Raw genomic sequence first — 11,949 nt, 5'->3', positions numbered from 1 at the left:
ACTCGCCCAAACTACCTTATTCTACCATTACTCCACTCCTCCCTCACATTTCACCTTCCCACCACCACCATCATCTCCACATTTCCACCACCACCACCACCAACACCACCACAACCAAGGGAAAGCTTTTAACTTCTGGTAAGTGGTGTTAGCTTTGGTACTTTATTTATAGTTAGTTTAAGTAGTTAGTTGTTAGTTTAAGTAGTTAGTTTAGTTAGTTAAGTTGGTAATTTAGGCTGCTGTATCGTGAACTGAATCGGTAAATGAATTTCCGTTAATGTATCGGATTATGATTTACCGTTATAGGGTCGGTTATTGATTTACCGTTTTTGTTCCAGGATGACAGAGTCCTTTTTTTTTGGTGAATCACAATTGATACATGCTGCTGGATTGGAAAATGATAATCCAGAGGAGCAACCATCACTAGCTGAACCTCCGATTATATCTATAGATGTCTCTCATTTGTATCATACTGATCAGGTACTCATTGAACAAATTTTTGCATGCTTTGTTTATGCTTTGTTTATGCCTTGTTTTATGTCTTATGCCTTGTTTATCCTGAAACAGCGTTTCCCTTTGAAAGATGATCTTATGAAATGGGTTCGCGACATTTCTATGGCAAATAATTTTGTTTTGGTGACAACAAAGTCTGATAGTGGTGCGAAGGGAAGAAAAGAATATGTCATTCTGGGGTGTGAGAAGCATGGTGCGTATATTCCCTACAGAGAACCGGATCTTGTTGAAGGAACGTCAACACAAAAGACAGGTTGTCCTTTTAGGCTAAAAGGACGACGTACGAAATATGATAAAGGTTGGTGGTTGAAGGTGATGGACGGTAGACACATCCATCTCGCAGCTGAGTCACTACTTGGCCACAATTACGCTGGTCGACTGAATAGTGAGGCGAAGGAGGACGTGATAAATCAGGCTAAGACTTGGGTTCCACCTAGAAAGATGTTGGCGTCCTTGAAGGAAAAAGATCCTTCAAACTTGACTACCATCCAACAAATTTATGGTGTTTGCAAGCGGTTCAGACAATCCGTTCGTGGGTCACTAACAGAGATACAATACTTGCTGAAGAAGTTGGACGGTGAGAAGTATGTTCACTTCGAACGAAATGAACCCGGATCGGAAGTGATTAGAGATATATTTTGGGCTCATCCGAATGCCGTCAAACTTTTCAACACATTCCCATATGTAGTGATCATGGATTGCACATACAAGACCAGCAAATACAAACTACCCTTGCTCGAGATTGTTGGCCTGACCTCCACGGATAAAACATACTCAATAGCATTCTGTTACATTGGCAGTGAGACCACAAATGACTACATTTGGGCATTGGAGTGTATGAAGTCTCTGATTTCCGACCAATCCAGGTTGCCTAGAGTGATTGTGACGGACAGAGATCTTGCCTTATTGAGTGCTGTTTCACAAAGCCTTCCCACCACCACCCATTTACTATGCTTGTGGCACATCAACAAGTGTGTTTTGGCAAAGTGCAAAGAGTATGTTGGCACGGATGATTTTGCTCAAGAGGTTATGGACAAGTGGGCCGAATTGGTAGATGCTCCAACAGTTCCAGAATTTGAAGCTCATTGGATTGAATTGTTTAACATGTGCAAGCATAAACACAAGTTGAAATTTGCCACTTATTGTTCTACTACATGGTTGGTCCACAAGCAGAAATTTGCCAAGGCATGGACAAATCATGTGATGCATTTTGGAACAACAACAAGTAACAGGTACAAAAATTATGTTATGACTTGTTATATGTATTTCATTTCATAGATTATTACAGTATTAATTCTTACATGTGCGTTGTTTGTTTGCAGGGCTGAAGGTGCACATGCCAGCTTGAAGTTGATGTTGCGGAACAGTAAGGGTGACCTGGCCACATCATGGGATGCGTCGCATAGTTTGACCACCAATCGTCACACTGAGATAGTAGCATCGTTTGAGCGCAGTATGAATAAAATTGATTACCTTTTCAAGACCCCTTTCTACACAAATATTAGGGGATTTGTGTCAATCAAATGCCTGAAACTCATTGATGCTGAACTGACAAGAATGCGAGCCTGCGGCGGCAGATGCGATTGCTTATTGAGAGACTCATGGACTACCTTGCGGTTGTCAACTTGCAGGTTACCGGTCAACCACTCTCCTGTCAACTACTTCCAATTATTTATATTTGTGATTCAATGTAACATGTCTGTGAACTTGCAGATTATGAGAGGATTCCGTACGAGGCCATTCATCCATTCTGGAAGAGCCTAAGTTGGGAGCATGTACCTGTTGCAGATACTGGCAGCTCAGATATTTGCGGACTAAACCATGGAGAGATGCACCCAGAAGTTGAGGCACTGACACGTTATTTCCATTCTTTGGATACTGGAGGGCAGAGTATGGTAAGGAGGAAGCTTCAGGCGATATATTGTCCTGAAAGGAGTACACTATGTACTCCTGAGCTTCGGATAAAGTCCAACCGCACTGCTAAGTTGAAGGAGAGCAAACAACCCAAGGGTCGAGCAATAGGATCCTTGACTCGTGATCCTTCAGCGTTTGAACTTACTGACAAGAAGATTAAAGAGGAAAAGAAGTCTTCACAACCAGCAAAGAGGAAGAAGCGTGTGAAGAAGTCTGATACAAGCCATTTCATGTGTAACTTTCCAGCCTTTCTCCATCCATATATTGACACAGTTACAGATGTTGAGGATGATGGTAACTGTGGCTATAGATCCATTGCTGCATTACTAGGGCATTCCGCCGGTCGGGACGGTTGGCCTTGGGTTAGGGCTTCATTGATACAAGAACTTGAGACCAATGTGTTAATGTATAATAGGATGTGGGGCACAGATGTTGTTTATGGCTTACATGATCGTCTCACTCTTCCTATTGGTGACCCGGCCACCCCTGACAAATGGTTTCAACTGCCAGAGATGGGATACCTTGTTGCCACAAAGTACCAATTGGTTCTCGTATCCTTATCCTCTATGGGTTGTAACACATACTTTCCACTGATAGGAGCCGGCCCACGAGATGAGCATACTGTTATAGCTATTGGACATGTGATAAATCACTGGGTACAGGTATATTTTGACCAAATACACTAATATTTTAGTTGCCTACTAGCTTGTCGATTAAATTTTGTATGTGGAAGTTATCTAATTTTATGGTTATTCTCTAAAATGCAGCTCCAATTAACTCCTGGACATCCTATGCCGACTATTGCTCCCCAGTGGGATTGGCACGCTGATCTTGCCTCCAAATACTGGCGCAACCTATATGGTCCACGTTTAGGCATGTATGATGCACAATTCCAAGCTTGGCTTGGTGCTTTTAGTGGTCATGCGGACTATGTGGACATCACCACAGATTGAATGTTCTTGTATTGTGTAATATTAATTTGTAAACTCTCTGTAATTTGGTAGAATGTGGCCCTTATCACAGGTTGTTGTTAATGATGAAAATCTAGACATCATCGTAGATTGGCAGGTTCATGCGTGTACTTTTGGTAATGTTAATTTGATGTACTTTTGGTAATGTTAATTTGATGTACTCTTGTCATTTTCATTTTCATTACCCTCCACCACCAACCCTGACATTACTCTCAACCATCAGCCCCAACCACTCTTCTACCATCCACCAGTACACCTTAAATGTTTTGACCGCACTCCTGAGCTATAAATATCTGTTGTGTCTTGCCTCTTCTTCTTACTCTTCATTCCTCATCTTCCTGTCTATTGTGTCTTGCCTCTTCTTCTTACTCCTCATTCTACACAATGGAACAAGACCCAAATCCATTCCTCCGCCATTGCAAAGGTCAAAGCAACAACTCTGGCAGCTCTCGTCCTCTCATTCCTGGCCCGGCTGGCGCCATCCAGGCTGCCATGTATGCCCGTAGATCCACCCCTAACACACCACTCATTCCGACCCAGGAAATCGTGAGGCGTGTGCTAGATCATGGATCAACCGAAACCGATCCTGATTTCAACTCACATGCTTGGCTATCAGCCCTGCAAGAGTGGGGAATAGCCACTCCGCTGGGCTCTCTGACAGCGAACGTTGAGAGGGTGGAGAATGTTGTTGCTGTTATCAAATCTTGCACTCCCAATGGGTTTGGAGATGCGAAAGTTACCCTCAAGGTATGTCTTGTCCTTGCTTTTGTAAGGCCTTGTTTTTGGTCCCCCTTGACTAACCGTTCTTATTTACTTCTCAAACGATTTCAAAAATTTAGGACCCCACGGGTGCTGTTGATGCTAGCATCCACCGCAAGGCCTTTACTCACAGTGAATTTGCGAATGACATAACTGTTGGATCTGTTCTCGTTCTCCAAAAGGTCTGAAACCTAAACATGATACTTGCTTCATTTTTTGGACAGTTAAGCATGGTTTAATTAAAGTATACATTTCACTTGCAGGTTGCTGTGTTTGCACCTAGAGGAACTAATTGTTATCTTAATATAACATTGCCCAACCTAGTGAAGGTATTCCCAAAAGATTGCGGACCCCATGACTTCATCGATATCACAGAGGAATAATTTTGTTTTCGGTGTTGCTTATGTTTAATTTGGTTGTGTAACCGTTTAACTTATTGTCATGGATTACTACATGCTTTGAATTATTTATATGTTGTCGTTGTTTCTGTTTTTTTCATTATAAGAGTCATAATATTAAGACTAAAAATATAACACATGTAAATAAAACGAGGCAAGAGTCATAACATAACATAAAAAGTCCTAACATATACATAATAATGGATCCCACATAACAAGTGTAATAAAATCACTCTCCCCGACCCCGCCCCCTGCGACCTCTGGGTCCACGAGCTCGACCTCCACGAACACCCTCTCCAGGATCACCCTCTCCACGAGCTCTGCCTCCACGAGCTCCGCCTCCACGTGGTCTGCCTCCACGAGCTCTGCCTCCCGCAGCTGCGGCTCCTCGAATAGCAGAAAAGGCAACTCCCTGGGTACCAACGAAGGAACTCCGTCGAAAGAGATCGAGCGCCCTCTCCGTGAGGATTCGGGGCTGTGTCCCTGGAGCAAGAGCACCTGGCACCTCCAGGGACTGCTCCAACAACTCCACACCCCTACGTATGGCAGACTGCATAAAAATAATATACAAAAATAATTTCATTAACAAAAATCACAATTGAATGAACAAAAATAATATACAAGTTTAGAATCCAAACTTACCACGGCACTAAGCTCCTCCCTCCTATCCTCAGGGATGATGAACACATGGGACACTCTACTATACCACCTCATGTAACCCTCCACCGCCTCTCCCGGATATGTAGCAGGTATCCCCTGAGGGCGGAGGTGCGGCTCAAACTTAGCATAGGCAGCATCTGTGGTCTCAGCAAGGGACCCCGTCGTCTGGATCTCAGAGGGGTGTCGAGGGATGTCCTGTATGAAGCCAAACTGGCGCATAACCCGCTCTGGTAGATGTCGGCTCACAGACCGGCCGTAAGGTGTCCTGATGTAGCCGGAATAGAGGGCCCTGGGATCCCGCGGTCGAACATCTCGATGGTCCTCAAAAGGGGTCCATGTGATATCATCCACTGTAAGCTCATCGAGCATGACTCGTCTCTCATCGAGTCCGGAATGCGCGATCACCGCTGCGCCCTAGGCTGGTCCTGTGTGTAGCCGGGGACCTCCGTCCTGATAATGACGCTGCTGGATATGTACTCATACGCCCATGACAGCAAGAGGGAGGTGAACCCACCGATCTGCGCTGTCTTCCTGCGGGAAGCACGACTCAGCTGTTCGTACAACGATGCCAGCGCAATCGCACCCCACGCGTACTCCGACACGCGACCGAGGTCCTCAAGCATCCCGATCCAGTAGACAGTAGTGTGGTAACCACCACTCTTGCTGGCAAAGAAGGTGGCACCAAGCTGGTTCACCAGCCAGATCCTAGCAGCATCCTCATAGCGTCCCTCTACAATGAAATGAATTAAGTTAACAGTTATTAATAATACGCTAAAAATAAATACAACTTAATAAAGTAATGATTAAGACATACCATCCATAGCAGACGTGTACATGGTCTTCAAAGTAATGAACCGAATGTTCTGGCCACCCGCCGCCTCAAACTTAACCAGATAATCAGCAACAGATCCTCCCAGGAGCTGGGCGCAGAGCGCTGCAACCTCATCTCGCTCCCCTCTGCCCGGAGTGTAGAACCTCGACCCTGTGGGAAGATGGAGAAGAGCCGACACATCGTCCAGGGTGATAGTCATCTCCCCGAACGGCATGTGGAAGCTACTCGTCTCCTCATGCCATCTCTCAACAAGGGCCAGTATGACAGCTGGGTCTGTCTCCACATCTGTGTGGGCCTCTGAATCGCCATTACAGGGGAGGTTCCATACCTTCTCCCCAACAGTGGCCACCCTCAATGTCCGACGGTCCACGTACCGCGGGTCTGTGCGAAGAAGTGCCTGCCACGTCCAAGGAGCCTTGTGGTCAGGATAATGCGCAAGAAGCGAAAGATCCTCAGGCCCCCCGGGAAACGGTGCCACCCTCTGGATGAGGTCGTCATCCGCACCGCCCTGTGCCCCCTCCTCTGGCACCACATCAGCAGCATCAATCTCCTCCTGGAGAATAAGAGGCTCCTCCTCCTCACCACTGGCCTCAGAAGCAGACTCCTCGCCACTGGGCTCCGAAGAAGACTGCTCGCCAGATGTCTCCTCAAGAGGTAACTCAACCATCGGAGAGACCGGAGTAGGATGAGGCTGAGGCTTAGCCGGAGTACCTGACGGAGCTGTAGTAGATGGACAACCTGACGGAGCTGTAGCAGACGGACACGGAGACGGAGCCCCGGCCGGAGAAGCAGACGGAGACGGAGACGGGGCCGAAGCCTCAACCGCCTGACTAGCTGCTCGATGGTCGCCGCGCCGCGTAGAAGCATGCAAGCACTCGTGGCGATCCTCTGCATCATCGACTGTAGAAGATCGAGACCTCTTCCTCCCGCCCTTCATTCTCCTATGAAAAGCAAACAAATTTAACATCAAATTACAACTTGAACAACTTTAACAGTTACAACTTGTACAAACATCTCTCATATAGCAACAAACATCTCTCATATAGCATCAACACCCTTTCTAATTTGTCAATCTAGATAACTAAAATGCAACATTAAGGAAGTTCCCTAGTTCTAATAAGTCGATACCATCAACACCCTTTCCTAGTGTCATGACACTAAAATATTTGAAAATTTGTACAAAATATTCAGCCCAATAGATGGAGGAAAACTATAAAAAAAACTGGCTTAAAAAAACTGGCTTCAACTGGTTTACAATCGGGAAATGTTTTCCCATTACAGAATCGGAAAAACATTTTCCATTACAGAATCGGAAAATGTTTTTCCGATTTTACAGTAACCCAGAACCAGAACTGGAAACGACCCACTCGTGCCCATGACCGTTTCATGCCATTTCAGTCAATAAAATCTACCTCTAATCAATAATCAACTACCCTAGTGTTCAACATTCACCTAATAATCCATCAACTACCTCTAATCATCAATCAATGTGAGAGAATCAATAAAAATCAAACTTACCTTTTGAATGTAATGGAATGGGAGTTCCGATGCTTTGAGGAAGCTTTGATGATGATGGGACCGAAGCTTGGAGTGGTGGAACGCAAGTTTGGGAGAGATTTGAAGAGGGAGTGATTTGGGGAGGGAAATGGGTTTTGAAAATTATGTGTTTCAAAACCTATCTGATGCTGTTATATCAATACGAATCGAAAAATGATAAACCGATACGTATCGGAAAATCATTTACCGATATTAATCCAGAGGCTTTCCGGTAATTTCCCCACTTTAAGTGGGGCGGGAAGCCTAAGGGCTGGGGTGTTAAACCCAATTCCCGTAATCCCCTTCGGGTGCCTTTCATGAAGTAAGTGCTTATAAATTGGAACTCACTACTAAGCGCAAGTTTCATAAGGGTCATTTCACCTCCTATCACATGTTCTCTGATTTTTTTAAATATTTAAATTTAAAAATTAAATTGTTTTCACTTCTCCACCACCTTCCCTACTACCAACGACGGAGGTTATGAGGGCCCCCCTTGGTGTCGAACTCGCTCATGGCAGCCATCAGTTGTGCCCAGGCCAACCAGCGGCGCCACCTGGAGAGCCTCCATCTCCTCCAAATGGTGGAGAATCAAAATCGGAACCAAATGACGTCGTTGCTGAAAGCTGAGCTCAAACACTTTATCCTCTCAATCCTCGACTACCCAATTGTTAGATGCGTCTTCACTGAAGTAGGGTTCCAAAGCTATGACATCAAGCTCGCTCTACTCCAATCACCATTGTAACGCTCCGACTTTCAGGGGTCACAGTTAATAATCTAGTAAAATAAATATGCAATGTTTTCCAAAAGGATTTATAAACACGAGTATATTTTTTTCTCTTCAAAGTATTTCCAAAACATGTCATGCCTTCTCCCAACTGTAAATACGTTTACATCGAGCGTTGAACAAGGCAAGTACCCGAGGGTAAAAACGAAAGCACACAACCTACAAAACCTAACAAGAATTAGATTCATCAAAGAATCTATTATGCAATGACACCATAAATCTGACATACTCCCTACGATTTCCACATCAAGGAACCGCATGAAAGAATTGCACCGGAACCTACCTGGAATCTCAAATATAAATCCATAAAATCCTTAAACAAGCTTTAACCAATAATGGTAAGCTCTCTATCTCAAGGTTCTAGCCTTACACCCGACTCTACTCTTCATGTCTTCCACTATTCTTCAAGTTCTCCTCTCCGACTCGTACAAATGTTAACTCCATCGAAGATTCGTCATCGCCTAATAGCGTTAAGCGCCCAAACAACAAGTAGCAAACAGAAAGGGTTAACTCCATACAACTACCTCACATAAAAGAGAAAAACATGCTATTCAAATTTAAGTGCATAACATGGCACATAAGTTAGCAACTTAATTCAAGATTGATGACAACATATATCTAACAACATGAAATCAAACCATATATCAGCAAAATCAACGATATGGATTTAACTCAAATATCAACAACTTAACAACCTAGATTTAACTCAGATATCAACAACTTAACAACATAGATTTAACTCAGATATCAACAACTTAACAACATAGATTTAATTCAGATATCAACAACTTAACAACATAGATTTAAATCAGATATCAACAACTTAAATACATAGATTTAAATCAGATATCAACAACTTAACAACATGGACTTAACTCAGATATCAACAACTAAACTCAGATATCAACCGAATCAACAACATAGAATTAAATTAGTTATAAACCGAATCAACGGAATCAAATGTTGGTGCCCTAAAATGCAACTATATGCTGCCACCAAAATGGATCGATCAATATCGTCTCACAAGACGGGACAGAAGTGAAACGATAACCACTGAACTGCCACTTAATAACGCCCAGATATACGGGACAGACGGAGCACGATAACTCCTGAATGCCTGTAACGCCCCGAATTTCAGGGGTCACGGTAACAACCTGCTCAAATAAATATGCAATATTTTCCAAAATGATTCGTAAACACGAGTATATATATATATTTTTTTCTCTTTAAAGTATTTTCAAAACATGTCATGCCTACTCAGTGGTCACTCAAACAACAATCTCAAATTCAATAATCAAATCAACATAATCACATGTCATTCATATTATCAACAAACATACGTCTCATCAAAATGCATACTAACTCACCTCACTATTTTATTATAACAACAATCAAGGTATCAACAATAACCATGTCTTATCCACTAGAAATCAGTAATGACAGAAACCAGTAAACGGCCGAAGCCTCTCAAAAAACGGAGACACACGTCTCAGTAAGTTCACTCGGCCGAAGCCTACAGAAAACATTTGGCACAAGCCTCAGAAAACATTCAACATAAGCAAGCATACTGTAACGCCCCAATTTCTCAACTGAGGAATCACATTAAGTAACCTAACAAAGTCCAAGGACTATTCAACAATCCCTAAAATTCAAGGGTATATTTTTTTTTTTTTTGATTTTTCAAGCTATTTATAGAAAATGGAAAACGCGGGAAAATGAATATTTCACGATTCCCATTTTTCCTGCACATTTCTCTGTGAATTATAAGATAGAATCCGACGACAGAATTTCAGAACTCGAAACAAGTTTCTCAGAATTTAAGCAAACGATTCACTAACGGTGTTAATCGATTTAACCCGAAAAGTTACTTTTTGCAGTTGATGTCGGATGACAAAACTTCCTGCTGAAGAAAGATTGGAAACATCGAAAGAAATGGGTGTGCGTGTGTGGAATCTTCATTTGAAGCTCCGAATAGAAAAAGTCTTCATCGACAGTTTACTTTAAGGTTCTTGAGCTATCGGGGATTCAGTTTCGGCAAACCTCCGAGAATCGAAATCGATCATTCGTACATTCCAGGGTTTCGTTTCGAAACACTTGTCGTGGAAAGGAATAAGAGAAATTCTTATATTCCTCTGAATATTTTTGAATATCGTTTCTACAGTGCTTTAAGAGCATATTAGCCATTTACTAACGTTTTCGCCCTAAGGCGGAAGTGAATGAAACTCGTGCTATAACCTATAGCGGATTTAGTAATATTCTATGTCGTTTCCTAAATTTTCTTCTTCATAATACTGATCCAAACATCACACACAAGTTAAGTTCCTCTCATGCTTACACATAATCATATGCGTGAGTTGGAAATTAATTATTTATTTAATTCTAAAATCCTGGGTCTTACAATACTACCCCCCAAAAAGAAAGTTTCGTCCTCGAAACTTAAGGCTCACTGAAGAGTTCCGTATACTATTCCTTCATCTTCTCTTCTAGTTCCCAAGTAACATCGCCAGTGACTTGGTTCCAAATCACTTTTACCAGAGGAACCGGCTTGTTCCTCAACTGCTTGATCCTACGTTCCTCAATCGTCGTTGATGCCACTTCAAAAGACAAGTTGTCTCTAAGCTGGATGTCATCTTCCTTGATGATGTGAGAGGGATGAGGAATATACTTCCTCAATTGTGACACGTGTAGCACATCATGAATCTTGGACAGAAATGGTGGCAATGCAATCCGATAAGCTGCTTTACCGACTCGCTCGATAATCTGATACGGTCCAATGAACTTCGGTGTCAGCTTCCTCGACTTTATCGCTCTTCCCACTCCAGTAGTAGGTGTCACGCGAAGAAACACATGGTCTCCCGCCTCGAACTCTAGTTCTCTCCGACGTGTGTCAGCATAACTCTTCTGCCTACTCTGTGACGTCCTCATCTTCTCTTGTATTTGCTTTACTTTCTCAGTAGTTTGTTGCACTAATTCAGGTCCAACGAGAAGATGTTCACCATCTTGAAACCAACATAGAGGAGTTCTACATCTCCTTCCATACAAAGCCTCATAAGGTGTCATTCCAATACTAGAATGAAAACTGTTGTTATAAGTAAACTCGATCAACGGCAACAGCTCATCCCAGCTTTCTTGACTATCTAGAACACAGGCTCGCAACAAGTCTTCCAATGACTGTATCGTCCTCTCTGTCTGCCCATCCGTCTGAGGGTGATAGGCAAAGCTCAACCTCAACTTCGTCCCAAGCGCCTCGTGCAAGGCCTTCCAGAAATGCGAAGTAAACTTCAGATCTCTGTCAGAAACAATACTCGAGGGTACTCCATGAAGTCGTACAATCTCAGCGACATACACTTTTGCAAGTGCCTCCACGTTATAGGTTGTCTTCACCGGTATGAAATGTGCTGACTTCGTCAAGCGGTCCACAATGACTCAAATGGAATCAAATCTCTTCCTTGTAGCTGGCAAAGCTACCACGAAATCCATAGAGATACTGTCCCACTTCCACTCCGGCACATCAAGTGACTGTAACATACCCGCATGCTTTTGATGTTCTATCTTCGCCTTCTGACATGTCAGACATGCCGC

At 43.2% G+C, this 11,949-nt stretch overlaps 1 protein-coding gene and 1 long non-coding RNA gene across 2 annotated transcripts; one reads left to right on the top strand and one right to left on the bottom strand.

The window, feature by feature from the left end:
- Positions 1 to 2,657: 2,657 nt before the first annotated feature.
- LOC130736027 (uncharacterized) lies at positions 2,658 to 3,380 on the top strand. Its single transcript, XM_057587888.1, has 2 exons — positions 2,658 to 3,089; positions 3,195 to 3,380. The coding sequence occupies exons 1-2, from the start codon at positions 2,658 to 2,660 to the stop codon at positions 3,378 to 3,380; spliced, it is 618 nt and encodes a 205-aa protein (XP_057443871.1).
- A 1,292-nt stretch (positions 3,381 to 4,672) lies between these two features.
- On the bottom strand, positions 4,673 to 5,254 carry LOC130731845 (uncharacterized). The gene is made up of 2 exons (XR_009016846.1): positions 5,198 to 5,254; positions 4,673 to 5,105 (listed from the first exon to the last, which is right to left on the bottom strand). It is a non-coding gene; the product is annotated as an uncharacterized LOC130731845 (long non-coding RNA).
- Positions 5,255 to 11,949: the final 6,695 nt, after the last annotated feature.

The sequence above is a fragment of the Lotus japonicus genome, chromosome 1 (genome assembly GCF_012489685.1).
Source record: "Lotus japonicus ecotype B-129 chromosome 1, LjGifu_v1.2".
NCBI classification, from domain to species: Eukaryota; Viridiplantae; Streptophyta; class Magnoliopsida; order Fabales; family Fabaceae; genus Lotus; species Lotus japonicus.
This window is presented reverse-complemented; position numbering and strand designations above follow the sequence as displayed.